Here is a 21,705-nt window from a genome sequence, read left to right as displayed (position 1 = left end):
ACAGTGCGGTCTCAAATATGAGACCGCACTGTTCACCAATGCCAAAAATTATAGCTCTTACCACTCTTGATGGAGCAAGCTTTTGGGTCAAAAATGCTAAAAGAAAGCATCTTTTAGCATTTAAAACCCTTAATGGGAATGCTCTAAGCAAGATAAAGATAGGCTAACAACCATCAATCAATCTTTAACATTATTGAGAGCATCCATACATATATTGGATATTTTCACATCATTAATGGTGAAAAAAAAAACTACAATTCTTCGTATCTTAATACTATTGCACTTTTTTGAATTGGAGGAGGGGGAGGGAGAAGAGAATAAATTTGTATTAAAAGTGAGTAAAATTGTCCCTTATGTTTCCTTTGTTGTGAGTTTTGGACATCGAAGTTTTTATTAAGGCAATTGAACTTGAAACTTGTGGCTACAATTTCTTCTCCAAGTTTTTAACTGTTATATTACATCCATAAATTTGGACAAAAATAAAACTTTTAGTATCCAAAGATCCTTTAATGAATTTATATTAATAAAGTTTTTAAATGTTTAAAATATAACAATTAAAAAGTTGTATGGACTAAAGTGAGATATGATCGAAACAAAAGAGGGTAAATTGTATTTAAAATTCTGTCAACGAAACACAAAATCTATTGTGGGGACTATGGCCCAAAATAATGTATTGGACCTTGGGCCTTGTCCGAGGACACTAACAAGTCCGAGGAGGGAAACATGACTTAGGTGATCTACTTTACAAGCCTCATCATTGGGAGATAAAGGAAAGAAAGTCCGAGGAGGAACTTCTCCTTGGACATGGCAAATCTAGACCAAGTGTATATTCAAGCGGTTGAAGTACGCCCCCTAAACACGTGAAAGAGAAGAAAACTCAAAATATCTAAGGAAAGACTGCCACCACCACATTAAATGCATTGCGGCTGCTTTTCTGGTCACATTAATGTGGAGAAGACCCCTGAACAGTGTTGCCTTTGCTGCCACAACTCACAAAGGACTGAAAGGGGTGTCTGATGAGATGGGTGCCCAAGTGGAGGTCCAAATGATCAACAAGTGTAAGACCTAGATGATCTGAAAGAGCTTATATAATGTAAAGAAGCCCCCATGAAGTAGGGGCGAAAAAAGAAAAAGGATAATACGGTAGCATGCAAAGGAACCCTAATGTGGTGATCTGTACTCATAAATAAAATCCTAATTCCTAAGTCTCCTCGGACAGAGGTCCTTTGACCGCAATAGCTTTTATTCTTGTCTGTTTGTTCCTCAATTCCATGCAAGCCATTGCTCAACTCATCTAAACCTAATTCTTTGACCCATACTCTACAAAATTCATTGTATTGGACTTTTTAGACCAGGATTCCGTGCGGTCGGGCTTGGCTCCAAACTTTGTCCCTACATCTATTAATTTGAAAATTATTGTAACAATTTCTTTTAATCCAAACTATTTAGCATCACACATACTAATTAAAAGTTTGTTAATTAAATTATGATAGAACTAAACTAGGGGGGATAAATTCTAATTTTCCATTTTTTTTTCTCTATTTTGTTTTTGCAGCTCCATGAAAAATGGTAAGTGGAGGGAGATTAATTAAGCTAATTATACTTTTTTTTTAGAGGGTTTTAACATATGACGTCCGCTCCTAATAATAGCTCTTTATCATTAGACCAAGATATCAATTGGTTTTTGGTGTAGGCGGGAATTGAACCACAAATCTCTTATTCACCCATCAGAGATTTTACCAGTTGAGCTAACTGGAACCACATGCTAATTATACTTGAATGTAGTGATTCTAATCCATAAATCAATGAGTTTATAGGCCTAAATGACTCCACAATCAGAAATCTGAAGTGGAAGATTTGTAGACAGTATTAAATGATATGAGTTTTAGCCTACCTCATTTACATTAAGGTCATAATAGGATCAAATAGTAAGTAGTAATAATCTTAAAAATTGAACAACCTCAAATTGTCACCGGAGAAAATTGAACTCAAACTTTATCCCACACCAAACAAATCTTTTGAGACTGAACAACCAGCCTAGGGGTATATAAAAAAAGCTATCCAACTTGGTCAAATGCTTTTACTTATATTCAATCTGAATTTTCTAAAAATATATTTAGGTATTAGAAATTAGAATCCTATTCTATAGCACTCAACTCAGTGGTTCAATGCATTCTACATGTTAAAATTGATGTGAAAATTGAGAAGAGATTACGGGCCGTATTTTATGGCAGATTAACATGAGGAATTTCATTGCAGCCCTTTTGCTTTTTCATAAGTTAGAGCCAAATGCAATTTGAGATGGAAAGTGGAACAACAATCATGGTCTCCCACTTACATGGCAACGTTCAATTATGTATATTATTGATTTTGCTCTAATTGTTTGGAAAGCCAGCCCAAATGGAATTTTCACTACGAGAGGTGCATACTATGGTGGATGCCTTGTGGGCACCGTACTCATTACATAGTAAAAATACTTCCAAAAAAAAAAAAAATTAGAAAACATGTCTTCTTCTTGAATTTTTTTTTTTTTTTTTTAAATTTTTATGAACAAAAAATGGCCTCATGCGTGTGATCATTGATTCGGCCCGCTTAAACCCGCTATTGATGGCATGGGGTAACCCTGAGCACGTTAGGGCTATTCGCATCGTGGCACAATATTTTTGCAAAGCGCACGACTCGAACCTGACAACTTTTGGACTCGCAGGTATGACCAAGTTTGAAACTCTTATCAACACGCTACGCCCAAAGAGCGCGTCTTCTTCTTGATAATAATAATAATAATAATAATAATATAATTAATTATTATTATTTTATTATTATTATCTAATTTTGTGTATATGGTTATCCGTTGAGGTCATAAACTTCCAAGTTCTACCTAAACCTTTATGTATAATCAAAACTTGACTGAAATTCACATTAAAAAAAAAAAAATTTGATTGGAATAATTTTAACGAAAGTGTTATTATAAATTCAAATCCTTGTCTTCTTAGATCCAAACATGAACTTACTAAATTTGTAAGTGCTTGGACAAAATAGCTGAAATTTGTGAAATGGATCTCTTAGAACAATATATTAAACATGACAAATTTAGAAGACTAAATATGATAGAATTGAATGCTGACACTATATATACGATTATAAATATGATAGATCATAGATGTGGTTAGGGCTTCCATACAAAAAGAGTGAGATGGAATTTCACATCATAGAGGTTGATCCTTGATAGACGATTTCTGGAGTAAAAAGTGTGGGGCCAATGACAATAATGACATCCATGATTCCATGTAATGTATTTGCATTCTGTTTCTTTGTATTTTTGTGGTCATTGAAAATTTGAAATGCAAGACAGCATGACAAAAAAAAAGGAGGTTGGGGGATGTCTTAGTCAAATCTTTGCCGACAATAAATTCATGGTAGCAAACGACGGTGGCATTCTGGCAAGGTTTGGGTCTATATTGATTTAAAGTTTTTTTTTTCCTCTTATTGTGAAGATTTATAAAAGTATTTATCTGTATTATTTTAACAGTTTATATGATATATTAAAAATAAAAGTTTGGACCTATTTGATATGTATGTTTAAATAACTGTTTTTAATTTTTTTGAAAATATGTGTGAGGGAAAAAGTGTGTAAAAATATATGTAATGTTGTTTAAAAACTAAAAACACGTATTTGAACTTGCATACCAAACAGAACCTTATTTTTCAAACTACATAAAGATGATTCCTTGAATCATCACATGGTTACTAACTAATATAGTATGAGCCAGCAAGTGCAGGTGAGTTACTGTTTTTTTAGGTTTTTTTTAATTATTTAATTAGATTGAACTATATGTTCACATTGGTTATTATAATCATGTGATTGAATTTAATAAGATATATATTTTTTAATGCATCGATAGTTGAGAGAGGGAGGCCATTTGAATCATGTATATCTTTGTTAAAAACATCAAAATGTGTCAATTGGTTGAGCTACTAAGCTTTTGACTTAATTAAGATATAGAACTTATATGATCCAAAAAAAGAAAAAGAAACAGTATATAAATTTTGACTAAATCTTAAAAGGTAAGAGGTCTGTTAAAATCTTAAGGGATGAAGCTATTTGTTACTCCCAAAGAGTCGGATAAGAATAATTTCCTGCAACTCATTATAAGAGCAGTTTAAACGACCATTAGTATTTGTTTAAATTACTTTACGAGTCATTTAAAGAAACCATGTGATTTTTAAATATGTCATGTGTTTAATTAAAAATACACATTCATTTGAGTTAGTATTCACATCCCAGTATATGTTTAAATTACTTGAAAGCCTTAGCTCTGTGATATTTATTATGATTTTAAACTTTATATATATATACATACACACACTATATATAAGAGGATTTCACTCTTTAAACTGGACTTTCATATGATTAAAAAATACCCTCATTAATGAATGGTTATAAATGTCAAATAACAAATTTCATTTTGAATTCAAAAGGAGAACTCCTAAAATTTAGGATTTTTTTCCTTTCACGTTTATCTTTTTATTTCCTAAAATTTAGTTTTTTTTATTATAATAAATACAAATTATTAACTTTTACCAAAAAAAAAATAGAAGAACCTTAAAGCATGCACAACGCATGTGCTTAGAGGCTAGTACATATATATATACACACACTATGGTGGAATTGTTAAATCAGTTTCAATTAGATATTATGGTCATTTTTGAAAGTTTAGAAAAATTAACAATAAATAATTTTATTATAATTAAATAGATGTAGACATAGTCACTTTTTTTTTTTTTTTTTTTTTTTAATGATAGAAATTTAACTTATGATATCTAATTTATGATGATTGTTCTTTAATATCATATCAAAATAACAATTGATTTTTAGTGTATGCAGGGTTTGAATCACAAATCTTCTCAGTTGAATTAATTTAAACTCACAAAAGAAAAAGATAATTAAGGGTACATATATTGCTCAAGAGATAATAAGGGATAAACAATTTTGCCTCGGCTTGTCACACTTTGCCTCACCATATTTGCCCTTAGAGATATGGTGAGTAGGGGTGTCCAAACCAACCTGCCAACTGACCCACCCGGCCAACCCGGCTGATCCGATCCGAGAACCGGTCGACTCGACGTCAGTGACGGGTCAGCAGCGGATCGCCGCCCCCAGAACCCGAGACCCGCGGGTCAGTTGACAAGTCTGATTATGAAAAACCGAAAAAACCGACCCGACCGTATTATCATCGGAAAAAGTCGACATTTTTCGTCAATGGGAGCGTTTCGCTGGTGGTTTTAGTTTGATCAGTTTAGAAATGGCCTGATATCTGTGAGATCCGGCGAGAACTCGTTGAGATTTGGCCAGATCTCGTCAAAATCCGGCGAGATCTCATTGAGTCCAGCTTGTTCTCTTTGAGATCTCATTGAAATCCGGCCAAATCTCAGCCTATGCAGCCCGATTTGGTACAGATCCAGTGGATTTCAGCAGAATCCAGTGTAGTTTTGCAAATTTCAACCTTGATCGAGAACAGACTGGTCTTTGGTGAGGTACGACTGTCTGAACCGACCCCTTTTACTGGTCGGTGACGAGTCCAGAAATGGTGGACCCAAAGTAATCGGGTCGGTTCAGGGTTGGGCACAAACTCGACCCGGACCAACCCATGGACAGGCCTAATGGTGAGGCAGGGATGGAGAAAGATTTTTGCCTTGCACTTTGAGGTTGGGCCAAAATGACTTTTTAGCCCTGTTACCAAGGTTTTAAAAATCGGATCGGATCGACCGGTCTGATCGGTTCAATTGGGAATCGGCCACTGATCCAGTCCGGTAAAACCACCTAAAATCGATCAACAATCGGCCAAAATCGGTCAAAAATCGATAAAAACCGAGAATTGGGTGCCAAACTAGTTCATTGACCGATTCGGTTTTTAAAACCATGCCTGTCACACCTTGCATTGATACGGCCTATAATTGTATTACTATGTATTTAAATGCATGGATTTAAACTTTTTGTTTTTTGTTGTTGTTGTTGTGATATTGTATTGTTAAACACTTTAAATAATATTATTAAGTTATTTCTTAAAATTAGTTTGATTCGATGTTATAAATTTATTTATAATTTCAAGTATATTTATATTAATAAAACAAGTTTTATTAATTAAAAAAAATTGTAACAAGCATGTTGGACGTGGTGAATTAACACATAGTAAAATTTTGCGGGGCCTTAAACAATGGGGATGAGGCAAGGCACTTATCATGTTAGGCAAGGTGAAGTGAGAACGAGGCTAAGATAAAATAAAACCATACATAATGAAAGGAAAGATCTTATCCTTTGGTCCTGCCCCCAATCATCATAGGAGATTTGACTAGTGTATCATAAATTTATTTTAATGAACTCAACCTACCATAAATGTGTTTTTATTTTTTAAAGCATATAATCAAAGGTGAAAATACAAGTAAACCCAAGAAGAAGTCGGTATGATTTTTTTTTTTTTTTTTTTTTTGATAAGATTAATCTTAGTGCTTTGATTAATGATTAATTATTAGCATTAGTAAGAAGAAACAGCGCTTTCACTAAACCAACCTCTATCGTCACACATTTATATCATACACATTCTTCTCTCTCCGTGTCTCTCTCTCCCTCTGCGTCTTCCTCCACTAAAAAACTCGTTTTTTAAATTCACATTCTCCGACACTTTTCTTTGTCTATCTATTTGTGTGTGTGTAAAATATACGATACGAACCCCTAAACCACCACAGCTACATACATTCTCATTCAAATCTAACGCCCTCTGCTTTGATTTCTCTCTCTCTAAATTCATTTTCAGATTCAGATCTAATCTGCTACATTCGGTGGGAAATGCTCGTTGCTTTTCTCACCACCCAATTCCAATCTCTCTAAACCCAATTTATAGGTTTTCAAACAGTAAGGCTCTGTTTGGCTCATTCTTCAAAAAAATGCTCATCGTTGGTCCAATCACTCCTGGCCAGGTAGATCTCGTGCTGAACTATGTTTTTTTTTACTCAGTTTCTCAATCTTTTGCTATTGCTAGTGGTAGTAGTGTAAGTTTACTCTTTGTAATGCGTGTCGTTTTATTTGATTTCAGGTGTCGTTTTTGCTTGGAACCATACCTGTTATTGCAGCTTGGATTTACTCTGAGTATTTGGAGTACTACAAAAATGTAGCCCCTCCCAAAGTGTATGTTTCATATTTTATTTATTTATTTGTGAAAATTTTGTGTCGGTTTTTTTTTTTTTTTTTTGGATTGCAATTTTGTCTCATTTATGAAAGGTTTATTTTCAAAATATTAATCCGATTCAAAGTTATTAAGTGGTGAAACATTAGTAAAGAAATAAGGAGGAAGGTTTTTGAGCTCTTTTTTATGAGTTGGGCATTGAATTTCCTGAATTTATAAACTTACTATTTTGTTTAATGATGCATTCTATGTTATTTTTGGTGTATGATGTATGTATGGTCATTCAGGGTTCAAATCCCCGCTCTCCCAAATTATCAAAAAAAAGAATTATGCATGTATGTGTTTATTTGTATGTTTATGTATCATCATGCAACATACATTCATGGCATTGTCATAAGAAATCATGTTGGAGTGTGATAAATTATTGATTGTCCCAAAAGTTTAAGCGGTTAGAAAATTGTGAATTTAATCATTTAACCATAATTCTAACACTCTCCTTCATACGTGGGCCCAGACTCTCTCTTGATAAGAGAGGCCTAACACATGGGTTTTTTAACTAAATTTTTTTTTTTTTTGGATAACGTAGGGAACCTTTCTAAAGAAGTCCCTGACAGGCTAAGCAGTTTATGCTCATGCTCAAGAGCAAGGGTTTTTTAACATTTTACATGGGAGGTAGAGTGGATACAAGGGTCAAGTTCAGGACCTCTTGCTTTAATATCATGATAATTACCAATTGTCTCAAAAGCTTAAACTGTTAAGAAATGATGAATTTAATCATTTAACCGAAATTATAATAGTTTATATATCTTTTAGCAAGAGTGAAAATCAAATGGTTAAAAAGAATGTAAGGTTTAATTATTTTTTTTGAGGAAAAAAATGTAAGACTTATTAGACGATAATCTATTAATGTGTTAAATGTTTCTCTATTGTCAAAAATAAAGAAGAACATTTAAGGCTAAGAATTTTTTTAGAAATACATTTTATTTTTTTAGTTATTTATTTCTTAGTTTTGTCATGATCAATTTGCTGTTTTTACTAGTAGGCACTCGGATGTGAATTTGGTGGAACTAGGGAATGATGCGGTGAAGGAAGATGACAGAGCGGTTTTATTAGAGGGGGGAGGTCTCCAATCAGCCTCTCCGAAATCTCGAAGTTCGTTTGTTACAACTCCTTTCTTCAGGTTTCTAGAGACTGTCTTCGTGTCTTTAAGTTGTCAACTTATTATCAATTAATGCTTGCATAAGCAGTCAAGCTTACATGTCTTGTTTCATGATTTTATTTTTAGGTTCCTCTTGATGGAGGATTCTTTCTTGCTTGAGCATCGTTTGACGCTTAGAGCCATGTGAGCAAATTACTTCGTTGAATGAAATTGGGAAATATTACTCTGCAAGTGAATTTAATTTTGACTTTCTTTCTTCTTTCTCTTCTCTCATGCGCATTTGCAGGTCTGAATTTGGTTTGCTCTTGGCTTATTTTTACTTGTGTGACCGCACAGATTTCTTTGGCTCATCAACAAAGGTTCTTTTGCTTTATCATGTTGCATTTATTTATTTCATTCGTTTTTGTAGGAAAAATACATTAGCTTTGGGGTAGCCATTTCTCTAAACAAGCATTTAATACAGTCAGGCAACATGAAAAGAATGTAGTTTGATTAAAGCCACTGCAATCACGTTTAACTATGAGTCCTAATGCTTTATGGTTGTCACTGCAATCATTTTTGGAACAAGCATATAGTGCAGAATTTCATTTGATCTATGCTACATTTTAGTCTCAATCATTTGCACGTAGAAGCTGAAATTTGCATCTTTACTTCTAGAAAGTTCATTGAATTGTGAATTGGGAGTGATATAGATGGACTGCATAAATATAAGTATTTATCTTTTGAGTTATTACCTTTTTGGCCACTGATTGGGTTTCTTTCCTTGACTATTATCTGTCCATGCAGAGTTATAATCGGGATCTCTTCATATTTCTCTACTCCCTTCTCATCATAGTTTCAGCAGTAACTTCTTTCAAAATACATAATGATAAGTCACCAATCACAGGGAAATCTATTCTTTATTTAAATAGACATCAAACTGAAGAGTGGAAAGGTTGGATGCAGGTTAGTCAGCTCATTCAATATATATCTATTTGTTGAAATATTCTTTGTCAAATGTTTTAATTTATAAAGGGTAAAAGCTTTGACCATGCAACACTCTTGGCTTGTTGATTTGGGAGCGTATGCCCGACATAAAACATTGAGCAACAGGCACTCTAGTAGTGAAGCACACTTTCACCATCTCATAAACAATGTATCTGTATTTGGGGATAAAATTCTTTATTTTATGCTGTTTAGGCTTCATGCAGTCAGCAGCTCTTATTGCCACACCATTATTAGTAATCTTACTTTTCTCTTCAATCTTACAGGTACTTTTTCTGATGTATCATTACTTCTCGGCAGCAGAAATCTATAATGCTATCCGAATGTTCATTGCTGCATATGTGTGGATGACTGGATTTGGGAACTTTTCATATTATTATATCCGCAAAGATTTCAGCCTTGGAAGATTTGCACAGGTTTGCTGTCACTAGAATTAAAGATTTCTTATTTGAGTTCTCCCACAAATTAGTGTGTTTCCAACCATTTTGTATTTTTTTGTAAGCAGATGATGTGGAGGCTTAATTTCTTGGTATTTTTCACTTGTATCATCCTTAACAACAGTTACATGCTGTACTACATTTGCCCCATGCACACGCTTTTCACTCTTATGGTTTATGGGGCGCTTGGTATTCTGAACAAGTATAATGAGATTGGGTCAGTCATGGCTGTAAAAATCCTTGCTTGCTTCTTAGTAGTTATCTTAGTATGGGAAGTACCTGGAGTGTTTGAATTGATTTGGAGCCCGTTAACATTCCTTCTTGGTTAGTGACTTGTCAGAGCTTCATATTCCCCGTTAGAACATTGCTGGTCATACTGACCCAAATTCCTCAAATCATCAAATCGTTGCAGGTTACACTGACCCAAATCCTGCAAAATCACAGTTGCCCCGATTGCATGAGTGGCATTTCCGTTCAGGCCTTGATCGCTACATATGGATAATTGGGATGATTTATGCTTATTATCATCCAACTGTAAGTTTTAATTTGTGCAATGAACTCAAAACATTTCTATAGTTACCTCTTTCATTTGAGTGAATGGCTAAGTAATTGGCACGATTTATTGTAGGTTGAAAGGTGGATGGAGAAATTGGAAGAAACAGAAGCAAAGCGCAGAATATCAATTAAAACGGCTGTTGCATTGATATCTTTAGTGGTATTTTTTTATGATTAAACAAAATTCTGTTTTTTAAATGTTCATTTCTCATGCAAACAGTTCTGGTGGATTTCTAGGTGGGATACATGTGGTTTGAGTATATATACAAGCTAGACAAGATCACCTACAACAAATTCCATCCATACACTTCGTGGATTCCAATAACGTATGCATATCTTAACTCAAATATGTTTGGTGTTTTGCACTAATCAAAACCTTCTGCTAATATGTGATGTATCATTCAATATTGTTGATCAGGGTCTACATATGTTTGCGAAATGTCACCCAGCATTTTCGTAGCTACAGTTTGACCCTTTTTGCGTAAGTGGCCTTTATTTTAATTCATTTGTCATGGGATTATCCTTATATGGAAGTCATAAGGCCACTATCTGGGGGCAACTTCAAGTAGATTCTTCTTGCTTTTCCTCTTATTTTCAATTCATTTATCTTTGAATAAGATTCATGATATTAATTCTTTGGTTTTCTAGATGGCTTGGAAAGATAACTCTGGAGACCTACATCTCGCAAATCCATATCTGGTTAAGGTATACTAAAGCATATAAGCTGTGAAAGCCTGCTAGAAATTTTAAGTGCTTCATCAATATCAAAGTATATCTGATGCTGTTATTTGCAATTAATGGTTTGATGCTTACTGTTAAACTAGTAGATAGCCTACAGCAGGTCCAGATTGCATCTCTGATTTCTAGGACAGGCTTCTCATCTTTGCATTGGCTTTGTGAGGGTCCTAGCTAAACCAGTAGTTCATATTGCCCCCTATAAAGTCTGAATTTTGAAAGAAAACATAAAAATCCTATTGAAGCTTATTTTTGAGTGTCTGACACATAATGGAACTGTAGTTTTCGTGTAAGGTTGACATGTTATGCATATGTAGTATGTACATTTGCACATATATTCATCCATTCAGATACATATATGGAATACTATTTTTTAATGATTCAATGAATTTGCAGGTCGGGTGTTCCAGATGGTCAGCCAAAATTGTTGCTCTCTCTGATCCCAGACTACCCATTATTGAATTTTATGCTCACTACTTCAATATATGTTGCAGTAAGTAAAAGATGTTCATACTTCAAAATCTTGAAAATATCAGTGTATAATTAAAGTTGACAATTTTTATGGCTTTTTTGCAGATTTCTTACAGACTCTTTGAACTGACAAATACATTGAAAACAGCATTTGTCCCCAGTAAAGACAACAAGCGCCTTACGCACAACATTGTTACAGCAGTAGCAGTCTCAAGCGTTATATACTCCTTATCTTTTATATTCCTAAAAGTTCCTCAGATGTTGGTAAGAGCTATTCTCTTCATCAAATAGTTGTGATTTCTGAGTCAGTTTGATGTGCTTTCATGTGAGTTAGGTGCTGTCCAATGCTGCATATGTTACTGGGATTGAGTCATGGCCTTATTAATTTAGAAACACATGATTTGAGGTGGCACAAATGGAAAATTTTTGAATGGCCTGTGCTTTTCTTCATCCTAATGCTTAGAACAACTCTCAATTTTAGGCTTTGAAGTTGAAAAATAGATGGTGCATTTACCATCAAGAAAAGTTGAAGTCTGAAAAAATGAGTTCTATAGGAATTGAGCTGAAAGAAACTGCATCACTATTTGTAACAACCCAAGGAAAAGCTCTAGCCACATCTGCGCTATATCTCAAAAGGACTAGTCACAATTGAGGCTCCTTGTAGTTGTTAATAAAGCCTAGTTCAACCCAGTAAATACCCGATGTGGGACTCATCACACACCCACACACATCACACAATCAATCAAATTGGGGCATCACAATCTCCCCCACTTAAATCCCTAACGTCCTTGTTAGGACCCACTTTGTGGGGTAGTGTCTTTTAGCCCACGTGGGATTACCGGGCCGGCTCTGATACCATATGTAACGACCCAAGGAAAAACGTTAGTCATATCTGCGCTATACCTCAAAAGGACTAGTCACAATTGAGGCTCCTTGTAGTTGTTAATAAAACCCAGTTCAACCCAGTAAATACCCGATGTGGGACTTACCACACACCCACACATCACACAATCAATCAAATTGGGGCATCACACTATTATTGGTGGGCATATGCCAGCAACTGAATTAACTTGAATATGATTCATGGTCATGAATTCAGTTTGAACCCCATGATTATTGTTGAAGTTATAATTTTATTAAATAATTGTTTGTCATCTCAAGTCTGCAATATTGCTTATACAGTTATACTAATGATTCACAGTTTTGAGAATTTTCTGATACTCCAATAATGCACAGGTTTGAGAATTCAATCATGTAAATACAGTATAGAAGGCTGCCGGGTTCTGTAAAGTTCTTGAACACATAGAAGAGTACTGTTCCACTGCAAGAGTTGTCTCCATAACAAAAACCGAGAAATGGATTCTTCTGCAGCCTGTCACTTGGTTACTAAGGGAAAAATCAGATCTTGGTAATAGTAATATATTTTGGGTCATTTTGTATATGAAAAGTGGTAATGGATATAGCTTCTAACCCAGGGGTGGTTCTTGTCACGTTTTAACATTATCCTACCCACTACAGTAAAATGATTATAAGTGCAATATACTAGTATATCAAATGTGACTCAAGACTTGTTTTCATTGGATTAATTTGTATTGTCAAGAGCATGTGATTTTTACTTTTACTGGCTTTAGGCAATATAAACTGAATTGGCACTACATTGGGTCTCCTTCAGGTTAACCATGTATCATATCATGCCATGTTTATTTTGGACCCGTTTTGTATTGCACCCCTCATCCATAAGAATACTCGGCATTGGCACGTCTCTGTTTCTATCAAATCTATGATGGAACATTACATTGGAACAACCAGCGCTACACTTATAGGTGATGGTTCACATTAAATGAAGAGTATCAGTCCACTTTTTAAAAACTTAAAATGTAAGGAAAGTGAGATAATAGAATTGCTTTAATAGTTAATTCAAATTAATCTAGGAGTAAAATCTTGTGGTAAATTCTAATTAACTTAATTGGTAAAAAAATTTATGATTGAATAAGAACCTTGGGGCCACATTTTGCCGAAAACCTATTGATGCCTATGTGTAATAGTAAAGAGTAATTATTATAAATCAGATGATTTTAAAAGAATAAAAATATGTTCCACAAAGACGCACAAATAAGCACAAATAATAATTGAATAGCAAGGCATTGTCAAATCTCAAATTGCAACAAGAGATTCTAGATTTTATTTATTTATTTTTTAAGAAGACATCTTACGCAATAAAAAAATAAAATAATGTTGCTAGTGTAATCCAACCTATAGAGCAACTTTGATACAAAATTTCCTGCAGATCAGATTGCCTGCTACAGTCAACCACCCCAACACATTTCCCCTTACAACCAAGTATTATAAAGGAGAAAGGACAAGGAAGATAGACTAAAGTAAACCGCATCTATATAATATCTAAAAATTTAAACGTAGAGTTTATTGTTACCACGCTCTTGTTGAGTCATATTAGTGTAGTATTTTGGTCTACTTAGTCCATTTTAGTCCATTCCTTCCATTCAGTCTGTTTGGTCCATTTTGGTCCACTTTGATACATTCAGTCCATTCCGTCTAGTTCGGTGATGCTTCAGAGTTTGTGTAGAAAGAGAAGCTGCTTCATTGAAAATCACTTCAATCTCAACGTAATGTTGGTAAGCTCCTAATAAAATTACATTTTTCTTATGTTATTAAAGTCTTGATAAAATTATTTTGTTTCTCCAAAAAAAAAAAAAAAAGTCTTGAATTTTTTTTTCCTAATATAAGTGATGGATTTACTTAAATCTACCTCCTCTTTAGGCCATTCATGACGTATAGATGATGAACCGTTTGTAAGGAGCACTAGAAATAAATTCCAACCTCATATTGCATTACTTACAAAATATCTCGTCTTATATAATAATTTAATATAAATTGCATTATACTTCCTCTTAAAAAAAACTTACAAAATTTAAAAGACTTTCAAATAAAAAATCTAGATAGTTTAATTTAGAAAATATAATGTATTGTATCAACTATTCTTTGTTAAAAAAATAATCACGTCATTTTAAGAAAGGTTTGGGACTAATACTCCGTCCTTATAAGTTTAATTTATTATTTTCATTTTTCACTTAACCAAAAAAAATCAAATCGTTATCGCATGTGTCTGCCACTAGTAATCTTTTAAAAGCCGACACATAATCAGTAAAGTTATTTACAAACTCCCAGTAAATGCAGACAGATCACAGCAAGCAGCAACAACATCATGTGAATGATGTCATAGGAAAATCTTCTTATGTCAAGGAAAGTAGTAAGAATTAAAAAAAGAAAAAAAGAAAAGAGAAACCTGTAGAAAACCCCACACTATCACTTTAGTTTCAAAGGCAATAATAGAAATGACGAATGAAGGGTGCTCTCCTGATGCAGTGAGCTATACGAATGTAGTGTCAGGGTTGTGCACGTGCAAGCATGGTAAGGTGAAGGAAGCGGGGAATCTCTTGTTATGAGGATTGAACCCAACACCGCAGTGTATAATGCATTGATGAATGGGGTTTGCAGAGAATACAAGTTTGAGAATGCATTTGGGTTGTTATCTGAGATGGTGATAAGGAGTTGATGCTAATGTGCGGTTCAGGAATTTTTTTCAAGACTTAAATTAAACAAAATTTAATAAAAATAAAACTTGAATATATTGACTTCACATTAAAAAAAAAAAAAAAACCAAGCGCAAATGCATAAAAGTTCAGGATTAAATTTGATGATGCCGTAAATATCACCAGTGAGCCACACGATCTTTGCACGCTCGTAACGATACCTGCACAACAAAGAGAGAAGACCTAACAGAGAGCACCGGTGTGGTGCCGGCCGAATACCCTTTGAAGGTCAAATTAGAACTATTCTCACAACTCTAGAGTACTAGAGAAGGGCAAATTATGCGTACCTTGATTTGTGAGGGTATTAGGGCTTTTATAGTAGTAGAGGGTTGACTTCTCCTCCTTGGTGTAGAAGTATTTTCCTTATAGGAATCCTCTTGAATAGTCCTAAACGTGATAGATAAGACATTTCTTTGTAGAGAAGATATTCATTAATGCACGCATCTTCCAGAATCCTCTTTGTGCTAGAGTTCCTATTTACCTTGGGATCCTATGGTGGTTAAGTGTGTGTCGCAAGTATTCCCATCTAGGGTTTCTGACTGCCACGTGGGTGCTTGATCTGTTTCCGTTGCATCTGTTTATGCAGGATCTTTCCATAACAAACCTTCGCACAATTGGGCTCGCCCTCTATCGACCCTCGGACGTGGATCCATCAAGCCCACTTCATGGAGATCCGTCAACCTAGATTTTTACCCTCTTCAATTGCCCCCTCACCCCATGGGTTCGTCATCTTTGAGTGGAAGGACTTGTGGGGTGACGGTTAAAGGTTCAGGGGATGACAGTTCAAAGGCCTGTGGGTCGACGGTTTTAGTACAGATGCCGTGAACTGTGATAACCCTTGATAGGTTGTCCAGAAGCCATTTATGACGCATGACACGTGTCGCTCTTCCATTGGAGTTTAGATCGGATTGAAGCGTCGCTTCGTCTTCCGTGCACTTCCTCTATAAATATCACACTCCTTTTCCTCTCATTTCTTTACTTTCCGCTAAAACGCATTGTCAGAGCACTTCCGTCATCCTTGTCAAAGAACACTCCATTCAGTTTCAGTATCCGTCATCAAAGACCTTCTTTCGTTCACTCGCTAACTTGGTAAGTACTCTCTTTTTCACAAGTCTCTCTTATCCTTGTACATACTCTTCTATTTTTCTAGACTTTATACATCCGTCACCCCTTCTAGACCTGTCAGAGTCTTAGGTTTTGTTGTCACGTGTAGGCAATGTCTAGTGTGTTAAGTAACCAGTCAGTTTTCCATGACGGGGCGGATTACGAGGAAGTATACCCGTCAGGTCACAAAGACCAAGAGAGTCCAAGCGAAGAGAGGAGTTCGTCTGCCTCCTCCTCGTCCTCAACAAATGAGGATATGGAGATGGTTGGCCCAGAGGTTTTTGATGACGTCAAGAAATCAAATAAATCCGTCGTAGGTGCTGATGGACTTAGGGAGTTCATCATGCTACCGGAGTGGACGGTGAATAATTTTAGGTCCACAATCAAAGAGAAACATTTCAACACTCTTAGGGACAATTTCCAAATTCCAGTTAACATCCCCATCCGTCTACCCTATAAGTCAAAGAAATGCTACTATGAAGGGGTAGAAGGTGTCGAGGTGTACGAACAGATGCTGAAGGCAGGACTTAAGTTTCCACTAAGCTCCCTTCACCGTGAGCTTCTTAAATACCTGGGTCTATTCGTCAACCAAATATCCCCAAACGCTTGGAGGGTCTTCATAGCAATGGAGGTCTTGTATGGTGCCATGTCAAATGGTGTTAGGAGGTTGACGGTGTGGGAATTCCTTCACTACTATTGTCCAGATGAAATAGACAAATCAAAGGGGATGTATAGTTTTGTTCCTAGGAGTCTATTGTTGAAGGTTATATTTGAAACCCTAGACTCTAATAGGGATTGGAAGAGTCGTTATTTTTTCCTAGAAGGTGACGAGTGGATGTGTTGTCCAGGGGATACGGAACACATGCCTGTCGACACGACTTGGGGCATATTGCCTCCGTCCAGTATGCACCTGTCCTAATGTGTGAACTCTTTACAACCGATCAGTAATTTTTTCAAAACTTTTAACCGTCTTCTTATTCTTTGCAGTTAGAAGGCTTCCACAAGTTGATCTTGAGGAGTTCAGCTTTCTTGAGAGAATTTTTGCCAAGACCAAGTCGGAGGAAAGGATTTGGGCAAAATTAGTTACACTTAATACCATCCATTGGTATTGTGACGGACCTGAACCATCGCCGGCAGCCATCAAGTACGATACCAAAATTCTCAGACGTAAGTCCATCGTCCTTATCCTATTTGAACGGTTTTCATTTTCATCTTAGCAATTAACTTCATCTGTCCACCTTTACAGAAATGGACGACGCTAAAAGAAGGGCAATGATTAAGGCGTAGGCTGCCAAGAAAAAGGAGTTCGGCGATGTGGCTCCTAAGGGGACGGGCTAAAGTAACCCGTCCACAAAAAGGAAGCAGCCATCCAAAGGGGACCGTCCTCCCAAGAAACCTAAAGTCCCTTTGGAGCCTGTTGTAGGGCTAATGGCTGAGGGTGCAAAGATGGTCACCCCAGTAAAGCATGGGGCTGGCAAAGGCCCTATGAAGGCTCCGTCCACCAGTCAAGAGAAACCGCCCGTTCTCCTCCGAGAAGACTCTAAATATGCCTTTGGAAGCAGCCATCCAAAGGGGACCCTCCTCCCAAGAAACCCAAAGTCCCTTTGGAGCCTGTTGTAGGGCTAATGGTTGAAGGTGCAAAGATAATCACCCCAGTAAAGCATGGGGCTGGCAAAGGCCCTATGAAGGCTCCGTCCACCAGTCAAGAGAAACCGCCCGTTCTCCTCCGAGAAGACTCTAAATATGCCTTGGAGCAACTTTCATCCATCATAACGTCGGAAGATTATAAGGATTTAGGCAATCACTCCACGGAGGCAATGGGGGAGACGAGACTCTTTGCAATTGCTTAGGTAATCCTACCCGTCTGCTTTCCGTCTGTCCATTCCACTTGGCTTTCCATCTAACCCCCCCCCCCCCTTTAGTGTTTCAAGCAATGGTTATGATAAAAGGGCTGATGGGACGGTGTCTTAGCCGTGAGATGGCCTTGGACCGTGTGAGGGCAAAAGCAAAGATGACAGAGGATGAACTGAGTCAACTTAAAAACTGGAAGTCCACAATGGAGAAGAAGTTTGATCTCTCAGAGAAGGTGAGGAAGGAGCTTGAGAAGAGTACGGAGGAGGCGAAGAAGGCCCTTGAGGATAAGGATAAGGAGGTCCAGGACCTGAAGGATCAGTTCCGTTAGGCTAAGGAGGTGGCGATACGTGAGTATCATGACTTTGACGCCTTGCTGTCCGAGCTTGGAGATTCTTATCTGCAGGGTTTTGATGATGTTCTCTATCAGGTTAAGAAGGCCTTCCCTGACCCTAGATGTTTCAAACATTAAAGTTGAAGATTAAGCTCAAACCTCTGTCATGCCCGTCGCCTCAAAGAACACTGATGATCTTTTTGCTAAGGATGCAACTTAGGGCAACGGAGAGTCAGCCCAGGCATAGAATGCCCAAGGTCAAGTCCAACTCGTTGCTGATGACACCCGTCAGGAGAAGGATGTAGACCCTCAGGAGTAATGATTTTTTTTTTTTTTTGGTAAGTTGGGAGAACAATCTTTTAATCTTTAATTTTATCCGTCATTATCTATGTCGAACAATTTCCCTTCAAGGGTTGTATATTTCTATCTGCCCATTTTGGTTTAATTGCTTGTTTCATGGATGCTATGAATGTAGCGGGTCCATTTTTATTCGATCCGTCCACTATATGCTTTAAAGGCCTTTAATTTTATGGCCATTGAGTTAAAAACCCGTCTACCAAAATGAGTCCATCCACATTGTGTTTTGAAATTTAAGTTGCGTTCGTCTTAATGTCTAGAGGGACCGTCCTCCTTATGGACTGTTAGATTTTCTTCCTCAATGGACGATCTGTCCACCTTTTAAAAATTTTCGTCCTCATGGATAGGCTTAACATTCAAGGATGGTCTGTCCACTCTATGGACAATTTTTTATCTTTTTAGACTGTCCGTCCACTTTATGGACTAAAATTTTTATCTTTTTGGACGATCTGTCCACTTTATGGAGTATAATTTTCATCCTCCCTGGTAGAACCGTCCACTTTATGGACTTGAATAGAATTTACATCCTGTATGGATGAACCGTCCACTTCATGGACTAGGTAGTTTATCCCGTCCACTTTTGGACTTGGAATTTTCATCCTCCTGGGATGATCCGTCCAGTTTGTGGACTTTAGTTTATATCCGTCCACTTTTGTGGACTTAGAATTTTCATCCTCCTGGGATGATCCATCCAGTCTGTGGACTTTAGTTCATGTCTGTCCACTTTTGTGGACTTAGAATTTTCATCCTCCTGGGATGATCCGTCTAGTCTGTGGACTTTAGTTCATATCCGTCCTGCTTGAGGACTCTGTGAGAATTCAGGTAGAAAAGACATAGATGTGTCTGAATATTCGTCTTTAAAAAAAAACATGCGTTTGTAGAAAAGTACCTGCCCCCCTTGGGCTTAAAAAGATACTTAAAGTATTGTAGCAAAACTTGTCTAAGTAAAACTAGTAATTGTAGTAAAAACTAAATAAACTGGGAAAAAGCGTTGTTGCTCTTCACATTGTCTACTGGTAGTATTTCCGCAGGTGCTTCGTGTTCCATGGGTGCTGAAGCTTTCGCCCGTCTAGCGTCTCAAGGTGGTAGGTCCCCTTCCTCTGCCATGATGCGATCCTGTAGGGTCTTCCCAGTTGGGGCCGAGCTTTCCTTGCGAAGGATCTCTAGTTGTGCCCATTACCTTCTGTAGTACAAGATCTCCAACCTGAAAGTCTCTATGCCTGACATTGGAGTTGTAGTGTTTCGCAATAAGATTCTGATACCGCGCCATCCTTTGCTCCGCTGTTGCCCAGACTTCGTCCACTAGGTCGAGCTGAAGGCACATGGCCTCTTCGTTCTTACCCTTGCTGTAGTTCTCCACCCGATAGCTTGTGAGCCCTACTTCTGTTGGGATGACAACGTCACTTCCATATGCTAGTCGGAACGACGTTTCTCCAGTGGGTGTTTTTGTTGTAGTTCGGTATGCCCACAGAACGCTTGGTAGCTCGTCCGGCCAGATACCCTTTGCCCCTTCGAGCCGAGTCTTGATGATCTTGAGCAAGAATCGGTTCGTGACTTCAAATTGTCCATTGGCCTGTGAGTGTGCGGGCGACGAGTAGTGATTCTCGATACCTAGCTCCGAATAGAAGTCCCTAAATGCGCTGTTGTCGAATTGCTTTCCATTTTCGGAGACAAGCACTCTGGGTATCCCGTATTTGTAGATGATATTCCTTCAAACAAAGCTTCTAATGTTCTTCTCCATGATAGTGGCTAGGGCTTCTACTTTCATCCACTTAGTGAAGTAGTCGATACCAACCACTAGAAACTTTAGCTGCCTAACTGCTGTCGGGAAGGGGCCCATGATATCTAGTCCCCATTGAGCGAAGGGCCAAGGGGATATCATGGGGGTTAGCTCTTCAAACGGTTGCTTGATGAGATTACTGAACCTTTGACGCTTGTCGCAGGCCTTGAGATAAGCTTGTGCGTCCTTCAGCATTGTAGGCCAATAGTATCCTGCTCGGATCAACTTGTGCACTAATGACCGTGCCCCCGAGTGGTTTCCGCAGATACTCTCGTGGACTTCTCTTATTACGTAATCTGCTTCCTCGTGGCCTAAACACCTCAGGTACGGTCGAGAGAACCCTCTTTTGTATAAGACATCTTTTATCAGCACAAATCGTGATGCTTGGACCTTCAACTTCCTAGTGGCGTCATTCCCGTCTGGTAACACGCTAGTCTTCAAGTATGATATCAATGGCGTAGTCCAATTGCTTTCAGAATCTACTTCCTGCACATTTGTTCCGTCATCAATAAGTGAGGAGACTTGGACAAATGACAATTGTAGGAGGCAAAATTTTAAGCCAATCATAAAATGCCACATCAAAATTTAGTGACAAAGTTTAAATTAATATGTTATTAAATTAGATAAATCAAGTGTTGACATGTGTCATTTAAGATGATATTTATCCTAATTAAATAGGGATAAATATCTTGATGATAATTATTCTAATTAAATAGAGATAAATATCTCAATTAAATTGGAATGATAATAGTTAGTCATTATCTCTATTAAAATAAATAAATAAAAATAGAGATAATTATCTACAAGGAAGTCAATCCCAAGTGGGACTTATCCTTTGAAACCACTATAAATAGAGGGCATACCTCCTCTCATTTCGAGACAATTTTTCTAAGATGTCAAATCTCTGGAGAAATTCTGCCTCAAGAACACACAAAGAACATTCATATAAGTTCTTTGAAGTTCTATTGGAATTAAGCTGAAAAAGCCACCATAAATTTCAACAAACCTCAAATCCTTGAAGCTCAACGGATTAAGCCTCTAAAGCCCCAAAGAACTTCAACCTAAAAGCCTTCACATTCAAAGACTTGAAGAACAATAAATTTCTAATAAGCTCAAAGCTAGAGATTTGTTGTGGAGACTGTTCAA

At 36.9% G+C, this 21,705-nt stretch overlaps 1 protein-coding gene across 3 annotated transcripts; it reads left to right on the top strand.

The window, feature by feature from the left end:
• The first annotated feature begins 6,578 nt into the window (after window positions 1–6,578).
• On the top strand, window positions 6,579–13,121 carry LOC126688872 (protein REDUCED WALL ACETYLATION 2). 3 transcript variants are annotated; one of them, XM_050383763.1, is made up of 16 exons: window positions 6,579–6,975; window positions 7,092–7,183; window positions 8,224–8,361; window positions 8,467–8,523; window positions 8,627–8,699; window positions 9,127–9,285; window positions 9,591–9,740; window positions 9,830–10,085; window positions 10,174–10,295; window positions 10,390–10,476; window positions 10,554–10,642; window positions 10,735–10,797; window positions 10,965–11,021; window positions 11,448–11,544; window positions 11,628–11,786; window positions 12,759–13,121. In XM_050383763.1, exons 1-16 carry the CDS (start codon window positions 6,943–6,945, stop codon window positions 12,762–12,764), a joined length of 1,638 nt encoding a protein of 545 aa, XP_050239720.1. In that variant the 5' UTR covers window positions 6,579–6,942; the 3' UTR covers window positions 12,765–13,121. The 3 variants fall into 3 exon arrangements, with proteins under 3 accessions (XP_050239720.1, XP_050239719.1, XP_050239721.1); XM_050383762.1 differs by having other exon boundaries at window positions 8,221–8,361; XM_050383764.1 differs by lacking the exon at window positions 6,579–6,975 and adding an exon at window positions 7,768–7,853.
• Window positions 13,122–21,705: the final 8,584 nt, after the last annotated feature.

Source organism: Quercus robur, chromosome 6, assembly GCF_932294415.1.
Source record: "Quercus robur chromosome 6, dhQueRobu3.1, whole genome shotgun sequence".
Classification (NCBI taxonomy): Eukaryota; Viridiplantae; Streptophyta; class Magnoliopsida; order Fagales; family Fagaceae; genus Quercus; species Quercus robur.
The sequence above is the reverse complement of the archived record's forward strand: the minus strand, read 5'-3'. Positions and strand labels throughout refer to the sequence as shown.

Bases quoted from the DNA above. Each gene is read 5' to 3' on its own strand.
- LOC126688872 (XM_050383762.1), top strand. From the start codon at position 6,943: ATGCTCATCGTTGGTCCAATCACTCCTGGCCAG. The intron at 10,086-10,173 runs GTTAGTGACTTG...AAATCGTTGCAG, and splicing joins CCCGTTAACATTCCTTCTTG to GTTACACTGACCCAAATCCT. The intron at 11,022-11,447 runs GTATACTAAAGC...ATGAATTTGCAG, and splicing joins CAAATCCATATCTGGTTAAG to GTCGGGTGTTCCAGATGGTC.